Source organism: Theropithecus gelada, chromosome X, assembly GCF_003255815.1.
Source record: "Theropithecus gelada isolate Dixy chromosome X, Tgel_1.0, whole genome shotgun sequence".
NCBI classification, from domain to species: Eukaryota; Metazoa; Chordata; class Mammalia; order Primates; family Cercopithecidae; genus Theropithecus; species Theropithecus gelada.
Window position 1 is genome coordinate 108,171,089 of NC_037689.1, and position 20,016 is coordinate 108,191,104.

At 45.3% G+C, this 20,016-nt stretch overlaps 1 protein-coding gene across 5 annotated transcripts in view; it reads left to right on the top strand.

The window, feature by feature from the left end:
* TMEM164 (transmembrane protein 164) overlaps positions 1-20,016 on the top strand; it is a 184,737-nt gene that overhangs the window by 153,092 nt on the left and 11,629 nt on the right. For all 5 annotated transcript variants that reach the window (XM_025373155.1, XM_025373157.1, XM_025373154.1 and 2 more), the window contains one exon: positions 18,800-18,900. In XM_025373155.1, the coding sequence (XP_025228940.1) occupies positions 18,800-18,900 (101 nt within the window). The remainder of the gene's footprint in view (positions 1-18,799; positions 18,901-20,016) is intronic.

Consider the following 20,016-nt stretch of genomic DNA (forward strand, 5'->3'; position numbering starts at 1 on the left):
CAAATCCTTAGGGTTCCCTGAGTATTTTTTCCAATTTTCATGCCTCTGTGTCTTTGAAAATGCCGTGACTTCTCCCAGCAATGCTCTTCTCCAGCTGTGGGCCTGGAAAACATTCATTTCTCAAAACTCACCTCAGTAGTTACTTTCTCCAGGAAGCCCTCTGTAACTATTCTACCCCAGCTCCCGCCAGCTGCCTCTGTTCCTCCCATTGTTGTCATCCTCACAGTGTAGTCTTTACATGCTGGTCTCCCTGAGGACAGGAATTTTTCATTTCTTCTTGGTATGTAGGTGAAGAATGAATGAATGAACGACCTTCTTTTCAGGGATATATTCATGTACTGCAAATTGCACATAACTTATTTTACATCTTACAAGCTAATGTTTACTAGGCACTGTGTTTGTTACATGTGTGATTTTGATCTCATTTAATCCCCACAGTGTCGACTAGACTTATGGGAGTACATCACGTGAGGCCCATGACCTTGAATGAGAAAAATAATCACATCTTTATGTCCGTTAACTCCAACTGAAATACAGTCATCTCTCGGTATCCATGGGGAATTGGTTCTAGGACTCCCCCGACCACAAATATCAAAATCCAAGGATGCTCAAGTCCCTAATGTAAATGACACAGTATTTGCATCTAACTTACACACAGCCTCCTGTATAATTTAAATGAAGCTTGTCTAACCTGTGTCCTAGGATGGATTTGAATGTGGCCCAACACAAATTTGTAAACTTTCTTAAAACATTATGTTTGAAAAAAAAATTTTTTTTTAGCTCATCAGCTATCAGTAGTGTATTTTATGTGTGGCCCAAGACAATTATCCTTCCCATGTGGCCCAGGGAAGCCAAAAAATTGGGACACCCCTGCTTTAAATCATCTCTAGATTACTCATAATACCTAATACAATGTAAATGCTATGTAAATAGTTGTTATACTGTTTTTTATTTGTATTTTTTTACTATTATTATTTTTGTTTTTAAAAAACATTTTTGATCGGTGGTTGGTGAAATCCACAGATGTGGAACTTGCAGATATGGAGGGCCAACTGTGTGGTATATCCTTTAGTAAGGAATGTAGATAACAAACCACAGTTACATTAGCAACGCTTGGCATGCTGTCATTAATGTAAATTACACATATTTTCCTCTTATGTTACAGTTGTTGCAGATATCTCAAAAAATCATTTGCATTCATCATTACCTCAAAATTTAAAAACAGAGTGCCTTTTAAAAGCATTTTGATAACTATATTTCAAGATGATTGTTTTCTTTTGTAATCCTATATATTCTATTTCATATACTTAAATACTTTATTCTGAGAGGGAGCCTTTACACTTCCCCAGACTGCCCAAGGAGTGCATAGTATCACCAAGATTAGGAGTCCCTTTGCTAGAGTTTATTTTATTTTATTTTTTGAGACAGATACTCGCTCTGTGACCCAGGCTGGAGTGCAGTGACCTGACCTTGGTTCACTGCAACCGCTGCTCCTCGGGTTCAATCAATTCTCGCACCTCAGCCCCCAGAATAGCTAGAATTACAGGCACGTGCCACCACGCCCGGCTGGTTTTTGCATTTTTAGTAGAGATGGGGTTTCACCATGTTGGCCAGGGTGGTCTGGAACTCCTGGCCTGAAGTGATCCGCCTGCCTCTGCCTCCCAAAGTTCTGGGTTTATAGGCATGAGCTACCGTGCCCGGCCTGCACTAGAGTTTAAACTGGTATTTGAAACCAGGTGGGTAGAGATGCCTCTAATGCTGCCTGTCCATGGAGTCGCTGGATTCAGACAGACTGTAGGTACAAATCCTAGTTCTCCCACTAGCTAGTTAGTTCTGGCGTTTGGTTGACTACCTTGACTTCTCTGTGTCTGTTTTCTCACTTGCAAAACGAGGGTAGTAATGTACCTACCTCATAGGATGTTGTGAGGATTCACTGAGCTGATAATATGAAAAGTATACAGAACAATGCCTGGCACATAGTAAATACTATGTATTGGGTTTGTATTATTATTTATTTTTTTTATTTTTATTTTATTTTATTTTTTTGAGACAGAGTCTCGCTCTGTCGCCCAGGCTGGAGTGCAGTGATGTGATCTCAGCTCACTGCAAGCTCCACCTCCCGGGTTCACGCCATTCTCCTGCCTCAGCCTCACGAGTAGCTGGGACTACAGGCGCCCGCCACTGTGCCCGGCTAATTTTTTGTATTTTTAGTAAAGACGGGGTTTCACTGTGTTAGTCAGGATGGTCTCAATCTCCTGACCTCGTGATGCACCCGCCTCAGCCTCCCGAAGTGCTGGGATTACAGGCGTGAGCCACTGCGCCCAGCCGGGTTTGTATTATTATTAATTAAGCGCTGTTCTGCCTTGTGTTAATTATACATCTTTCTTCCAACTAGACTGTGGTCTCTAGAGGTCAGGATTGTGCCTTGCTGTGTTCTAAAGCCACAGCACCTTGCATGAACTGAGAACATGCTTGTCAGTGGATTTAACATTACTGGTACTCCCTCCTTTGGAGACACATGTTTCTCCTTTGAGCTCTAGGATACCTCTTTCTCCTGGTTCTCCTGCTTCTCTGGTTCTTTCTCCTTGGGCTCTTTTGCTCTGCCTGCCCCATAGATCCTGGTGTTCTCCATCAATAGAGCTAACACAGGCTTGAGAAGCAGTACAGGTACTTCAAAAATAACAATTAGACTCCTCATTTCTGTACACCTTCTCTCATCCTGCTTGTCTTCCTCCTCTGTTTCCTGTCTAGGTTAGTGGCTCTACTCTCCATCCACTAGCAAAGCGAAAAACGTAGGCAACATCCTGGATCTCTTCCTCTGTGTCATACCATATACCAGTCAGTTCAGAAGTTCTGACAGTTTAAATTCTCAAAATTGTTTGCAGGTTTGGCCCTTCCTCCCCATCCTCACCACCCCATCCTAGTGTGGGCTCTCAGCCTGTATTACCAGGACTACTTTGCTTCCTCTCTCCTCTCCCTGCGCCCTGATTTCCCCTACCTCCTACCCAGGCTATCCTCTGTACAGTCTCCAGAGTGACCATTTTAAGGAAAGAGGAAGTCTGATCTAATTTTGCTCAACTGCTTAAAAATCCCATCCAGGTTGAAGACCAAACTTCTTTGCATGGCATTCAAGACCATTCACAGTCTGATTCTTGTCCATCTCTTTGGCTTCATTTCTCATTGCTTAGACTCCAATTCCATCACTTTACCTTCTGGTTTTTATTTGTTTAGTTTCCTTTAGAGATGGAGTCTTACTATGTTGTCCAGGCTGGAAGGCAGTAATGCAATCATAGCTTACTGCAGCCTGGATCTCGTGGGCTCAAGTGATCCTCCTGTCTCTGCTTCCCAAGTAGCTGAGACTGCAGGTGCACACCACTGCGCCCAGCTCATTACTTTACTTTCTGAATAAACAGATCTGCTGATCTTTGCCCAGTCTTCTTTGCTTTGTGTCCAGGCTCACACTATCTATTCTACTTGAAACCTGGCAAACTTCGTGTCTTCCTTTACAAGTTAGCTCAAGGGTACTACCTCCTCTCTGGAGGTGTCTCTGACTTTCCTAGGCAGCCAAGGGCATGTATTCCTTAATGTGCCTTTCTAGTACTTTTATTATAATATGCCATGAGTGTAGCAACCACCATTTCTAGTTGTCTGTGTTTTGCCACTAGGCGGCAGTAGTCACATCTTTTCAGGAGATTAAGATAAACAATTAATATTGGATATTGATTTATTTTAATCATTAAAAATGTTGCTTAAATTAATTGTTGTAATTGAGGTGCTATGGGAATAAGGGTGCGGGTAAAGTCCATGAGGCCCCCGGATTTTGGCCTGAGTGACTGGGTGGGATAGAGTATCATTAACTAAGAAGAGGGTACAGAAGGAAGGAGCATGTTTTAGAGAGTGTCTTAGTGTTTTTGGGCTGCTACAACAAAAATACTATCAACCGAGTAGCTTATAAACAATAGAAATGTATTGCTCACAGTTCTGGAGGCTGGGAAGTCCAGATCAAGGTACCAGAAGGTTTAGTGTCTGGTAAGGGCCTGTTCCTCATAGATGGGGTCTTCTGACTGTGTTCTCCCATGTGGAAGGGGCAAACAGGCTTCCTTGGGCATCTTTTATAAGGGCACTAATCTCATTCATGAGGATTTCACCCTCATGACCTAATCACCTCCTAAAGGCTCCACCTCTTAATATCATCACACTGACCGTTAGGTTTCAACATGAATCTGAGGAGGGGAACATAAACATTCAGACCATAGCGAGGAAGGTGATTTTACTTGAGTTTGAGGTGCTTCTAGGCTATCTAGGTTGAAATGCCCAGGAAGCATTAGGATAAAGTATTCTGGAGCTGTTCAGGGGAGTCTGGACTAGACACTGACTTTGGTATCATTGGTTATAGAACTAGTAGATGAAAACATTGGAATGAATGAGCTGGTCCAGGGTAACTATGTAGGTAGGGAGAAAATAGGACTTAGAGAAAGCCTTGGGGAACATCAACTTGCAAACAGTAGACAGAAGAAGAAGAGTGTAAGGTGATTGCAGGAAAGATCAGAGTAATAGAAGGAGAGGCTGGTTGTCCTGAAAACTAAGGCAGTAGAAATTTTCCCCAAAGTAGTACTAGCCAAGCCACATTGGATCTAAGAGGTACAGTAAAATCAGGCCCTCAGAGAAGTGGGAATTGGAAGGAAGAAGTTAAGGGCATTAAGGAAGGAGAGGTTAAGGCCGTTACAGAGCCAAGGGAGGGCATTTTTCCCCCTCCCTTCTCCCCCTCCCTTTCTCTCCTTTTCTCCTCCTTTTCCCTTTCTCTCTGCCCCAGAGCTGAGCATGTTCAAATGCTAAGTTGAAGCGCAGTAGAGCCCGCGAACATTGAAGGTACCAGGGAGAAAGGGGAGCGGATGAATTACAGGTTGATGACAACTGCTGAGAATGACAGGGGTTTGGTGGTGGATTGAGAAGGGTAATGACAAGAGATGTAAGTGCTATGGGAAATGGAAGAAGGAGATAAGCCTAGACTCTCTCAACACTGTCTAATAGAATTCTCTGTGATGATGAAAATATCCTATATCTGTTCTATTCCATATGGTAGCCACTAGCTACATGTGGCTTTTGAGCAGTTGAAATATGCCTAGGGGGACTGAGGAGTTGGATTTCTCCTTCGATTTTAAGGTTAATTAATTTGAATTGAAATTGATTGGTTAATGGATTGATTTATGAGATGGAGTCTCGCCCTATCGCCCAAGCTGGAGTGCAATGGCGAGGTCAATGGAGGTCACTGCAACGTCGACCTTCCGGGTTTAAGCGATTCTCCTGCCTTAGCGTCCTAAGTAGCTGGGACTACAGGCACATGCCACCATGCTTGGCTAATTTTTGTATTTTTAGTAGAGATGGGGTTTCACCATGTTGGCCAGACTGGTCTCAAACTCCTGACCTCAAATGATCCGCCCACCTCAGCCTCCCAAAGTGCTGGGTTTACAGGTGAGAGCAACCTTGCCTGACCTGAATTGAAGTTTAAATGGCTATGTGTGGTTAGTGGCTATTATATTGGACAACATAGCTCTCAAAGGTTGGTGACTGGCACTGTGGGGCCCTCCTGAAAGAGGAATCCGTGGATTTTTCTGGCACTGATTTGTACGGTTACCCCATTTGGGGTTCAGCAGCCTAAGTGGAGGAGCAGGACGTCTGGCTGGAGGGATCCATCCAATGTTGAGATTTTGTGTAAGTAGGGTCAGTATTACTGAAAATCTAGAAAGTAAGGGATGTTTGGGTGGTACTAGAAAGTTTTGGTAATCCTGCAACACACTGTATTGCTTTCAGGTTTCTGACCAAGGACAGGTCACCCAAGGACCAATAGCAGAATGGCAGAAGAGCAGCACTTTATTATTAGCTGAGCAGGCACCCAGGACCTTTAGTGCAGGGCTTCTCTGGCAGGCTGGGCGAGAGCTTGCAGCTTTGTTCTCAACATCTAGGTGAGCTTCCCACTCTGTACCTAGAGAATATAATGTGGCTACATGTGTAACGCAGGCCCCCCCTTACTTTCAACCCTATCAAAGGCATTGAGAAGCTAGAGTAGAGAGGAAGGTGAAGAGGCCTAGCTATGCAAAGAGACAGATTCTGCTGAGATGTGCACGATGAAATACACATGCTGCCCATTACAAAGCTGGACTACCCGGTTTCAAATACTGGTTCTCCTTACTGCTGTGTGACTTTGGCCAAGTTCCGTTACCTTCCCCTGCTTCAGTTTTCTCATCTGTAAAATAAAAATAATAATAGTGCTTTCTCACATGGTTGTCATGAGCATTAAATGACTTAACGTATTAATATATAAAGCGCTTATAACAGTCCTTGTCGTGTAATGGTGGCATGTAAGTTGTTTGCTATTATTAGTATAGTTTCAGCTTGCCAGTACACTGTGGCCCTGCCTACTAATCTAATAAAATGTGGTTTGCGCAGTTTCTTAGGTTCTCACCTTTAGTAAGCCACCCTTTGGGGATGATGTAGTGAGGGGAGGGGATAGGTAGAAGTGTGGGGAGAGGGGGATGAAGAGTTCTCCTTCCCACCAGGGAGTTGAGAGTGCTGGTGTCAGAGTTTGAGGCCATGGAGTCCAAGCTGGTGTGGAAGAAAGGCTAGAAGAGAGCTGGGGAACAAGGAGTAATTCTATGGAGGGAGGTAAGGAGCATCAAGGGATCACAGGTCACGAGGAGGTCTAGGGGCACGTGCATAGTAGGAATAAGGATATGAAACCACGGAGGCTGTGGTCAGATGATCCCAGCAGAGGCGGGGAAGTTCAACGTGATGACAGAAGGCAGGTTGTGGTTAGTGCGGTTGAGTAGACCAGTACAGTTGAGGAGGTTCAGGAGGCCACGAGGTTAGGGTATTGAAAGAGGTGCCTGCATGGATGTTAAAATCACCCAGAATGCCATCAGGAAAAGGTATAATGTATAAAAGGAGGTGGTAAGCTAAGTGACACTGATCTGAGATGAATCCAATGACCTGGAGGCCAACAACAGGTGACAGTGACAAAGAGGAGGAACTGAATCTTGAAAGAGAACATGGCAAGAGTAAACATCTAGAAGCAATAATGGAGGGCTAGAGAAATCTTCAACTTCCCTCCCCCCACAAAAGATTGCTGCAGGAATAGAAGGATTAAAAAAGAACAGCCTTCTCAGAGCTGTTAGTGGAAGAAATCACACCCTCAGTGGACAGTCAGGGTTCCTTAGGGTGAGGAGGTGAAAGGGACATTCTGGGGAAAGGTGGCAGGTCTAGACAGATTGGTTGATCATGAACACCCCTGGCCAGTGGTGGTGGTGGGCCTCCAGAGGTTCTAGTGGATGGGTTGGGAGGAAGTCAGCCACAAGGTGGTTGGAGAAAAGGGCCCACACAGCTTTAGGCCCACAGCTTGGTCCTGCCTACAGGGCTGGTGACACAAATCAGGAGTTCCCCTCCGAGAACTCCCCTTTCTTCATCCTTGTGATGTGTTTTGATTGGTTGGTTGTGGTGGTTTTCATTTTGGCAGCAGTTCTTAACCTGGGGTTCACAAATAGGATCTTAAGGGGTTCATTAACTTGAATGGGGGAAAGTGCCATCTTTATTTTCACTGACCTCTAGCAGAAATGTAGCACATGAACGCAGGCAACAAGCACCAGTGGTGTTAGCCCTACCTGTGTCTTTGTTGTCAGTAGCAATCATAGATGGCTTTCTATTACATTACAGTAGTAGCGGCCATCTCAGGGAGTGTTTATGCTCATCTGCTTTGAAAGTGATGGTAGTTATTAGGCCTGCTGCTAGATCTTGTGATTAACTGTATTTATAAAGAAACATAATTAGTATATTACAAAATTTTAAAAGTATTTTGGTGACTGTGTTTTAATATAATTGAATTCCTTCGCCTTTTATTTTATGCATTTCAAACATTGTTCTGAGAAGGAGTCCTTTGGTCTCCCCAGGCTGCTGGGGTGCAGGGGATTGGGTGGAGGGCCTGCTTCAAGGCTGCTGGGAAATCCCTTTCTATTTCACTAGAGGGAGCTCTTGTTTCAGAATTGGTGAGCAGTGACCCTCAGGCTTGACACCCAGTAATAAGGTTGTTTTGTTTTGTTTTGTTTTGTTTTGTTTTGTTTTGTTTTCTGTTTTGAGATAGAGTCTTGCTCTGTCACCCAGGCTGGAGTGCAGTGGTGTGATCCTGGCTCACTGCAGCCTCCACCTCCTGGGTTCAAGGGATTCTCATGCCTCAGCCTCCTGAGTAGCTAGGATTACAGGCATGCGTCACCGTGCTAATTGTTGTAATTTTAGTAGAGGTGGGGTTTCACCATGTTGCCAAGGCTGGCCTTGAATCCCGAAGTGCTGGGATTACAGGCGTGAGCCACCGTGCCTGCCTGAGAAGGCTGTTTTGCAGGCAATTCAGATATCTTTGGAGGACATTTCAGGAAACTGGAGTTAAGAACCTCAGTGTTGTTTGTTCTAGGCAGGCCACCTCTCTGTCGAGTGGGCTTTTAGCTCATCATCTGGAGGATGAGGATTGGGCCTCCTGTGCTAGTTACTTTCTGGGACCAGTTAAAGTGGAAGCACTTTGGCCAATGGCAGCTCAAAAACTGGCCCCAAGGACATGCTGACCTCAGTATCCAGGTTGAGTTTCCTGTTTCTCCTCCATACCAGTGAGCCCATTGCCCCTTCCATCTAGCTAGTGTTAGGATGTTGGAGAAGTTCCCCTCTTCCATGAGGCTTCCCTGCTCCACTATACTAGTCAGGTAAGGGCAGGTGAAAGTATAGGAACTCTGGTAAATCCTGAAGGCTCCTAAAGGGTTAGTGGGTGCGGGAGGAACTGAGGGATTTGACTGATTGGCCAAGAGCTGAGCGTTGTGCAACAGGTGGATAGGTGAGTTTCTGAAGACCACTGGATTGTCCCTGCTGAGGAAGAAGTGATTGATGCTCAGGAGTCCTTTGTGGGAGCAAATGGTTAAGCGTTTTCTGCCTTAATTTTATCACCTTCCAGGACACACTGCTCCTCACACCTGGCCAGACTGTGTCCCCTTCACTGGCAGCTTTTCCCAGGTCTCTTGGTTCATCTCCCAGCTCCAGGATTCCCTCTAAGTCAGTGTTTCTCCTATTCTCCTATATTGTTGGAGGATCCAAGCATCAGGATCATCCTGAAGTGCTTGTTACTAAAGTGGAGATTCCAGGACCCACTCAGACTCCCCGAATTCAACTCTATTCAACTCTATTCAACTCTATGCCCTGGGCCGGGCACAGGAAGCTGCATTTTCCACAGCTTCCCTAGGATACTTGTTTTCAAAGTGTGGTCCCTGGATTAACAGTATCTGCCTAACCAGGGAACCTGTTATTAATGAAAATTCTCAGATTCCAGATTCCAGGCCTCACCCTAGACCTACTAGAAACTCTAATCAGAAACTCTGAAGTAGGGCCCAGCAAGCTGGATTTTAAGAAGCCCTCCTAGAGATTCTGATTTTGACCCACACTCAAGTTTGAGAGCCACCGCCCTAGCAGATTCTGATACAGAACGAGTTGAAACCTTGTTGTCTCAGATGATCCAAGAGTTGGTTCCCCCTTGTGTAAAGCTCAGCAGGATACACAGCCAAGGTCACACAGCAGCTTGGTAAGAGTAGAAGCTGGGACCTGGGTCCCTGGACTTCAGTATATATTCTGCTAGGTCAGGTCCACCTATTGGATTCTTTGCCAGTTCAGGGTCCTCATCCTGTATACTACTGTCAGGGGGCTGCCTGTCTGATCCTCATGGATGAAGGTGGGTCTTTAAGTTGCCTTAGCCACAGGCTGGGTGGCCAGTCAACCCCAACTAGGCTCTTCGAGAGTGAAGCATGGCCTGGGTAGACTCTCCAGCCCCTTAGGATGGGAGGTTGACAAGATGGACCTTCCATGTGAACACCTAACCCAGGACATCCTCCACTTCCAAGTACAGTAAACAGAATAGAGGATAGGTTCTTTTGGTCAAATGCCTGGATGAGGGGAAACCTGACTTGAGCTGACACTCAGTGGTAAGAATGGGGATCAGATATTCATGATTATCTTGGGATTGTGCCATGCTGAGATATCTTTTAGGCAGCCACAGCTTACAAAGGCTAAAAATGGAGGTATCTCATTTAAAGAGTACCAAAGATGGGAACACATTGTTATCAGGAACCAAACTTGTCATTCTCTTCCCTATCCCCAAACCTGCACCTTCTCCAATGTTACCCATCCTTTTCAGTGATACCATCACCTATTCGTTATCCGGGCCAAAAATCTAAAGCCAATCATTGGTCTATACTCCTGTCCCTGCCCCCATCCAATCAGTGACTGCATCCTATTAATTTGACCTCCTGATCATTTCTCAAATTTATTTCCACTACTCCAACTTTACTTCAGGTCAGATCATCCCTGACTTTGTTTATTGCAACAGCCATCTAACTGGTTTCCCTGCCTCTAGTCTCACCCTGTTTTGTTCTAAGGGCACGTAGGATGAGGCCTGAGAATTGGCCATTGGATTTAGTAATGAAAAAGTCATTTGTGACCTTAATGGGAGCTGTTTTGGTGGAGGGAGGGAAGCCTGATAAGAGTGAGTTTAAGAGGGAACAGTAAGAGAGAGGAATTATAGGTAGGGAGTATACCAGTGCTGTCCAATAAAAACATGTGAGGCACATACCTAATTTCAAATGTTCCAGTAGTTGCATTAAAAGCAGGTAAGAGAAACAGGTGAAATTAATTTTAATAATAGAGCTTACTTAACCCAGTATATCCAGTATTTTATCATTCCAGTATAATCAATATAAAAATTATCACCAGGATATTTTGCTGGATTTCCTTTGAAATCCAGTGCACATTTTGTAATAACAGCACATCTCAGTTCAAACTAACCACATTTCAAGTGCCCGCCAGCTGCATGTGACTAGTAACTACCATATTGGACAGCACCGGCATAGACAATTATTTCAAGGAATTCAGCTATAAAGGGGAGCAGAGGAGTGAGGTAGTGGCCAGATGGGGAAGCGAGGTCAAGTGTTGACTTGTTGGTTTTAGAACGGGAGCTATTACAGTACTTTTCGTTTATACACTAATGGACTTAATCCAGTAGAGAGGAAGAAATTGTTTACATAAGATGACGAAACAGCGACTGGAGTGATGCTGTTGAGTAGGTGAGGGGATGGAACCTGGATACAAATAGAAATTCTGGCCTTGGCTAGGACACAGGGCAGTGCATCTGTGGTGACGGGGAGCGGGGGAGTGAAGGAAGAGCATATTGGGCACTGATGCAGATAGATGGGTAAATGTGATTGTGGAAGCTTATGGAAGTTTTTGTCTGATTCTTTTTTTTCTCCGTGAAGTGGGAAGCAAGGTTAATATCTGAGAGTGATAATGGGATAGAAGTATTAAAGATTTGAGAAGAGAGAAAGTATTAAATTGTGGCCTAGGAGCAAGACAGAGTGAATGGACTAGGGAAATACAGTATGATTGCCTGGCAACATGAAAGATGCACTTGAGGTTTGTGATCACGAATTTGAAATGAGAACAGTCAGCGCTGTTGTTTTTCTCTAGTACATTCAGCTGTGAGGGACAAGCAAGGCAGAGGAGGAGCTCTGAATTCAACCAGGGCTGGGTTTTCTTTCCAGCTGAGTACAATAATGAGAGGAACAATGGAGTCGAAGGTGTATGCAAGGAATAATTAAAACCATGGGCCATGGAATTTAAGGACAGAAAAGGGAGCCATGAGGGACAGTAAAAAGATCGTAGGACCAATGGATCACAGACTCCAGTGGGGTCAAAGAAGTGTTGGGGTCATCGTTATCGGGAGTGAGCCGGAAAGATAGAAGTGGTGGTTGAAGTGGGAATGCTTGACTTGGAGATTAGGGAGGAGCTACAGATGCACATAATTATAAGATCTCAGGCACAACCATGACAATGAGTGGCTGAGATGTGGTAAAGGGCAGTGTCATTGAAAACAAGAGGCCAAGGAACTGACAGATCAGGATGCTGAAGGATGCATCTAGATGCATGTTGAAATTAACAAGAAATCTGATGGGTGGTAGTGAGCCAGGTACTAAAGGAATGAGGGCCATGACCCATATGTCTGTAGATGACTGTGAAAGGGAAGGATAGCGTACAGTACAGTATGGTAGTGGTGGGATTTTAGGGAGAAGGGAGGACCACTCATCTGGGACTGCAATGAAAAGAATGAAGTTATTCACTCTACCTACATGGGCCAAAGGAGAAAAATCAGTCACTACTTAAGAGGACAACAGATGAAGCAGGCAAGGAGAGGTAGGTTGGGTAAGAACAAAAGGGTGAAGGGAACATTCAGAGAAGAGATTGAGAACATAGGAACTGAGCTAATGATTTATCTGTGATTTTTGCCTATCCTGTTCCCTTTTCCTGGAATTTCCTTCCTTACCTTGTACACATAGAAAATTCTTCTTCATCTTTCCTCATCCTGCTCCTACACTGCTACTTTCCTGAAACTGCTATTGCGAAGGTTACTAACTAGTGAGCGGCATGTAGCCAAACCCAGTGGAAGTGCTTGTCTTTACCCCTATAGAGAAGTGTGTTCCCAATGGAATTTTCTGTGGTGATGGGAATACTCATCTCTGCACTGTCCAATATGGTGGCCACTAGGCACATGTGACTGCTGAGTACATGAAATGTGGCTGATGTGACTGAGGAACCAAAGTTTTAATTCTGCTTAATTTTAATTCATTTAAATGTAATTAGCCACATGTGGCAAGTGGCTACCTTATTTATTGGTCAGTGCAAGTAATAGAGCGCTTAACACTATTGATCCTTTCTTTCTTGAAACTTAATGTTCTCTTGACTTCCAGCACACCTCTCTCCTAGTTTTTTTGATTTTTTTTTTTTGATTGCCTCTTTAATTTTGTCTTCAATCTTGACTTCTCATGGATCTTTCTCCTTCTGCTAGCCACTTAACTGTTGCTATATTCCAGGCTTCCTCCTTGATCCTTTTATGACATTTTGTGGACTCTCATTGATTTTATCCATACCCCAAGCCCTGTTTCCAGGCCATCTCCCTCTCCCGAGTGCTAGACCTGGACATAACAGCCTATTGGCGACATCTGCTGGCATAGCGGATAGGCATTCAGTGCTGGCATGCTCCAACCTGAGCTCGTCTCTTCCCTAAATTACCTCCTCTCAGTTACTGAAGTCATAGACCTGGAAGTTACTCTAGATGTCTCCTTCCTGTCTGACAAACTGCCAAGTCCTCTATGCCACTGCAGCAGCATTTGAACTTGTCTTCAGTCTTGTCCCTCTCCAGTCCATTGTCCACATTGCTGCCAGAGCAGTCTAGGTAGCTGAAACATACATTTGTTAAATGTATGTTAAAACCTTGTTAAAACCTTTCAGTGGCTTCTCATTGTATATAAGATAAAGGCCAAGTTACCAGCATGGCAAACAAGGCTCTTCATGACCCAGCCTCACCTGCCTGTTTTTCCAGCTTCATCTCCTGTCCCTTCTCACAAAGTTCTCTCCTTTCTAGTAACGCAGAACTGCTTGTAATTGCACACAAACAGCATGCCGTTTCATGTCTCCACACCTTTTCTCAGGCTATAACCTCTGCCTGGAGTTTACCCTCCTTCCTTCAAGGCCCTACCCCAACCCCTTCTGGTTCTGCAAAGCTCACCTCAACTGTCATCTTCTCCAGCTACTTTTCTTCAGTGTCTCTGTTACTTAATGCACTTACCTTACTGCACCATTGCATCATTCACTTGTAAACACAGGTAGTTCTCAAGAGCAGGGACTATCTTTGCCTCCTTCTTTCCACTGTCTGGCATGGAGTCTTACTCCCAATGCGAACTCTGTAGATGTTGAGTGAATAGGTACCATGAATAAGTGAGTGACTTGAAGGAAGCAGGAAGAAGATTGGAGAGGGGGATGCCACACTGCCCAGTCTCATCTCCTTGGTATAAGTCCTTCATTGGTGGGATTATAGGATGAGAAAAGGGGCCCCTGGGAGGCCTGTGGGGATCAGTCTTGGCTGCTGCTGGTGCAATTGACTTCTTTCCCAGGACTCATAAAACTCGCTTCTGGCCGAAATCGATTTTAGAAAAAGCTATTATCTAGGTTTCCCCCTACCTTTACAGCTGACATGCTTCTCTCTTCCTGGGATATAAGATGCTAGCAAAAAAAGGTCACATTTTTTCTTAAAGTAGGAAAAGGTTTTTTATATGTTTAATTTTTTGAAAGTGCTGAAGTTTCTGTTTTCTTTTAGAAGAAAACTGATTTTTCACTGGGATTTTCTCAAGGGCCACATGCAGGTATACAGAAAAGAGAATGATATGTGTTTGCATACAATTTGCATATATCCGTGTAGACTGGATCATCTATTCTCAGAGTACTTTCTTTTTTTATTTTTTTCAAAAAAAAAAATTGAATACTTGATCAGCTTTTCAATGGAAAGAATCAATAACAGTGAAAGGCAGTGGAAACCACAGTGGAAGTCCCCCTTCATAGAGATCACCTCTTTAGAAGAGTCCCCATCCTCTTCTAGTCTTTTGTAAGATTTTGGATGGTTGTGGTTGCCATGATAAAAAATAGCAGCAGCCATCTGCATGCCAGGATAGCTGTCGTGTATACTTTTATCTCTCTTTTTCCACTCACCAGCCCTTAGAGGTAAATGTTACCCTCAGCCCACCAACAGGAAAACAGGCTTAGAGGGGCAGCAAAATTTGCCCAAGGTCACTCCTGTGGGTAGTGGCAGAGCCATGATTCAAACCCAAGGCTATCTGGCCCCAAGGCCTTTGTTTTTAAACTACTAAGCTGTATTTTCTGCCATTTGTGTACTGCTTGGTGTTTTGTCTTTTGTCCTTGCCATTACCAGGCATAGACAGATACATAGTTTGGCTGTCATTTGAATGGTAGTGGACTCTGTTGCACAATGTTGACGTACCATATTATGTAAACATCTCCCTACTTGGTTTGTTTCCAGTTTCTCAATATTATAGATAGTACAGGTGTAAATATCTTTGCACAAATTAGGGTGGTTTGTTGGAGTTTTTAGGTATTTGATGTGGTCCACAAAGTAGTATTTTTGAGCCAAAGAGTTATAATTTTATGATTCTCCAGGAAGTCTATACCATTAATTCACCCAAGCAGTGATTACTTTTGGAGTGCCCACTGTGTACCAGGTGCTGGACGTGAAGAGGTAATTCAGAAACAGCCTCTCTCTCAGAGAACTAACAGTCTGGTATGGGATGGATGATGTGGCACAGAATGAATGCTACTAAAGTGGGGGTTTAGGCAAGGGGCAGTGAGAGCACTGAGAAACAGTCCCCTGGTAGTATCTGTGAGTGTTCCTTTCCCTTTGCAGCACTGGGCAAGACAGGGGAGGAGCATGATAACAGGGCTGGCTGCAGAGCTGCCTCCTGGCTGAGGACATCCCCGCCAACACCCACGGGCTTTCCTGCAGCCGCCACCTCGCTGCCCATCTGCCACTAGGGGGCGCTGAGCAGAGAGGATGGTGGGAGGGGGCACCCAGGACAACAGAACTGGGGGCTCCAGCAGTGGGAGGAGCGGCAGCCTAAGCACTCATCTGTCCTCCAGGCCTCCTCTTCCCCTGTATGCCCACCGCAGCCAGGGTGACAACACGGTGCCTAGTCCACACTCATTCAGCAGACAGGAATGTGTGCATGCCTTAAGGGCATAGCTCAGTGCGTTTTCACGCACGCACCAAGCACTGTGCTGGATGCTAGGAATGCAGAAGTGGCCTGACGTGGTCCTTGACCCTGAGTTGTACTTGGTCTAGAGGGTTGGACAGACAAGGGAAGAGACAATCCAACTTGTGTGCTGGAGGTCTTCACAAGTGGCAACAGGAGCATTGAGCTCCCTAGTGAGTCCCCTGGCAGTATGTGAGAGTTCATTTCTCCAGTCCTCCACTCTTATGACTTTGACTGTGACATTGCCCATCGTCCAACCTGGAATTTCTCCATCTATAAAATGGAGGGAATGATATCTATGTCTGCAAAGGGCCTTCTGACTCAGATACGCCTTGAGCCTAAAGCAAGCCTGAGCTTCTTCCACAGAAGAGCCCCCATCCCTGGTCCCCACTTTAGTCACTGAAGAAAGTCTCCTTTCTCTTCTCCCCCACATGCTCTCCTTACATGGTTTTCCTTGGCATTCTGCCTCTGGCCTTTTCCTTCTCTCTTTCTACGTATGTTCCCATGACTTCAGTTACCACTGTGTACTGATGACACCTACATCTCCATGCTCGCCCCCATCTTCTTCACTGAGTTCGTGACTCATATAACAATGAAAATAATCAGCATTTGCTAAATCCCAGATACAATACTGTAATTACGGTATATTATCTCATCTCATCTGTCCAACAATATTGTGAATTAGGCAGTGCCACCCCATTTTATAGGTGAGTAGAACCAAGTTCAAGAGATGCTGAGACTTTCCCAAGGCCCCAAAGTTGATAAATGATGGGGCCAGGATTTGCAAACCTCTACCTATTGAGCTCCACTGCCCACGCTCTTATCCATCACACTATATGTCCTAGAGTACAGGCAGCCGCCAAAGACCTATTTCCACTTGGATATTTCACATACGCCTCAATTTCATGTCTAAACTTGGCCTCATCATTTCCCTTCTGTACCAATCTGCCTTTTCCTCTCTTCTCCATTGCAATAAATGGCACCATCAACCCAGTGATACCCCAGCCAGAACCCTGGGAGTCTTCCAGGATCCTTCCTCTCCCTTACCAACCCCCATCTCCCCAACAATCTTCTCCAGTCTTCTTCCACATCACGGTGATTTTTCCCCCACTCTCCTCCAACCTCGCTGCTGTTGCTTTCCAAGGCCATTGATCCTGTTCTCTTTTTGGGCTCCTGCAGCAATCTTCTTGCCAGCCTCCCTGCCTCGACTCTGTCTGCTTGAGTCCATCCCCTGCACACCAGCCAGGGCAATCCTTTGCAAACACACATGTGATCACCCCACCTTACTGCTTCAAAACTTCGACTGCTTTCTGTGACTCCACAGCAGAGCTCAAAGCTGGCCACCCATGGGCTGAAATCCATCCAGAAGACATGTTTTGCTTGGTCCAAAATGTTCTTAAAACATTTTGAATTAGTCGCCAACATTGGAAAATCAGGAAATTTCACATAAAAGTTCATATATATCGGCTTCTCTTGCAAAAGTGAAAAAAACTGGTAACTCTGGGTCCACATCCCTTCAGGGCAGTGATTGGATGGAGCTGAGTGGTGGTTGCCCTCTTTAGAAGGGGTGTGGGCTTTTCAGTTTGACAGTCTCCAGCATCCCCTAGCGTCTCTTAGGCCCCGGTCACACCCCTGCTTCCAGTTGTCTGCCTGAGAGTTGGGGCATTTGAGCTCGTGACCCTGGTGCAGGGGATGAAGCCCAAATCCCTCAGCATGGCTTCTCGGGTCCTATGTGTCCCAGCCTGGAGCAGACCAGCCCTGCCAACCTCTGAGTCTAGTACCTGCTAACTGCCCCATTACACTCTCCCCTGTGGTCCCATGGAACTGTTATCCATAGTTCTCTGAATTGCCCCATTCTTGTCTGCCTCCATGCAAGCTTATGCTTTGGAATTCCTAGGCCCCTCCTTACCACCTATCTGTCCTTCTGGGCTTTGCACCAATACTTGCTCTACCAAGAAGCATTCCTTGTGCCCCTGGCTGAGTTTTGTTTTCCCATAACAGGTGGCGCAGACCTCAGTCATCCCACCAGCTACCCTATGTTGTAGTTGTTGACTGTGAGTCTGCAATTGCAGGGAACCTGCCTTCTTTATCTTCCTGTCCTCAAAGCTTTGCACAGGACTTGGAATACACAGGGTGCCTCATAACTGTTGAATGAATGGATGAATCAGTGAAAGACTGACTTGGGAAAATAATAGTCTAGGATGTGATGTCACCCCTAATTGCTTGGGTTGGGGGTTCCAGGTCTTTCACTCTTCTGCATTCCCCACTCTGAGTTCCCACTCAGAGTGATACCCACAACATTGTATAAACCATGCCTCCATTCTCCAAGCTCTGGAATACATCCAGCCCTACTGGGATGGTACTTTTTAGCAATGATAGAGGTAAAATACGTCATTTTTGGTATCCCTGGGGGAGAGTTGGCACATTCTTCAGTTATTTGAATGATAATGATGATAATGCCAGCATCTAACACTCACTGAGCACTTACATTGTACCAGACCCTGAACTAAGAGCTCTCAGTATATTGTTTCATTTATTCCTCCAACACTAAGAAGTAGGTAGTACTATTGTCCCCATTTTATAGGCAAGTAAACTGAGATATGAGGATTTTAAACAACTTTTCACATGGCCCGTAAGCGGTAGAGTCAAGATTTGAACTCAAATCTTAACTTCAAAGTTAACATTCTCAATCACTACAGCATACTTCCTCAATGACATTTCTCTTTAGAAACATGAGGAAATAAATACAGGAATGAAGGCTATACAATTATCTATACAGTAAGATTGCAAATATTAATTTAGAAAAGAAAGAAAAGAAAATCCTGAGGCATAGAGAAAATGACCAAAGAGACAAACTTGTGAAAATTTTCTTTAATGAGTACATACCACTTTTGTGATTAAAAAAAGTCCTCTCTTTGTAGTGACCCCGGAAACAAGTGGCAGGACAGAGGGCAGGAAGGGGCTGGGTTGAGTACCCAGCTAATCAGCGGGGCTGTCTCTTGAGTAGTTGACACTGATCAGTAGAAGGAACAGTCATCAGGCAGCAGCTGTGACCTCAGTACCTGCACCCTCATGGTGCAAAGGTGAAGGGGGTCACTATTCCTGCCATCTCACTATCTCCCCTCTTCCTCCAGGTGCTTACACTCCAGAGCCCCTCAGCAGTTTCCGGTGGGCTCTTCTCTCAACTGGCCTCATGTTCTTTTATCACTTCAGCGTCTTGCAGATCCTCGGCCTGGTAAGTTTGGTTATATCCCCTTCTATCCCCTCTGTTTGCAGTTCTCCATAAATCTCGATAATCCTGGTTGGCGCTGGCGTATCACTTTGTTTTGAAAATACAAGATGCTAAAGGCCAGGATGTCAGATTGTTGTGTCTGGATTGCTGATTTATGATCTACAGCCTTGGCCTCTCCAAAGAGTTTTCTGAGTCTTTCAGTAATGACTGTTTCTTTCATCCCTGGGGAGGCAAGGATGCCTTTCACTCATGGCCACTTGGGTCGGAAACAATGAGCTGCAACTGGAAAGTGGTTTGTTGTGGACCCCATGGGGAGGCAGGACTCTAACCCTGGCCCTTGGCCTGGGGGAGTCTTCTGACCTTGGGTCCATCCTGGTCCCTTTCATAGGCCCTGAAGGCTGGGCTATTCCCTGAGCTTCATGGCCAGTGGAAGTGTGGTGTTGGGGAAATCCTGTGGCATTCTGGGGTGTTTAGAACTTCCTGGAGTCATGAAGAATGGTTGGACTCAGTAGCTGAGTTATCCAGAGCCCAAAATTGCTGAGTGTAAGAGTGTATATCAGTGGCAAAATGAGTAGGAAGAGCTCAGGGCTGGAGCTGGGGGTCAGGAGACCCAAGTTCAAGTCCTGGCTCTGCCACTGCTCTGAATGAGTCACCTCATCCTTGAGGGCAGAGAGTTCTCCACCTCTCTGTGACATGGTATAAAAGCCCCAACTTCCCTGAGAGGTGGTGAGGACTCGTCTTTAATGTGAACAGGCTTGAAGGGCTTTGGAAGGCAGGTGCCGCGACCGTCCTTGGGGCAGGTGTGGCATGTCTGGTTTTGTGTGCAAGCGGCAGTAATGTAGCATTGGCCATGTGGAACCTCGCGTGACCTAGCATGACTAGGGCGTGTAACCGATGTCCCCAACACCTTTGTAGAAGCAATCACTTTCTCTTCCTCATTTTGGTGGTGTATGGCTCTGCTCTGGTTTGCTGGGGGCTTAGTCTGAGCTCCTTGCCAACAGTGTGAATGCTTCCCGCGCTCTCAGGAGGAAGCCATACAAAGTTCACACCCTTACCACTCGCTGCTCTCCACTGGGACCCAGATTCCAGGGGCATCGGTGTGCTCATGTCACTCTACAT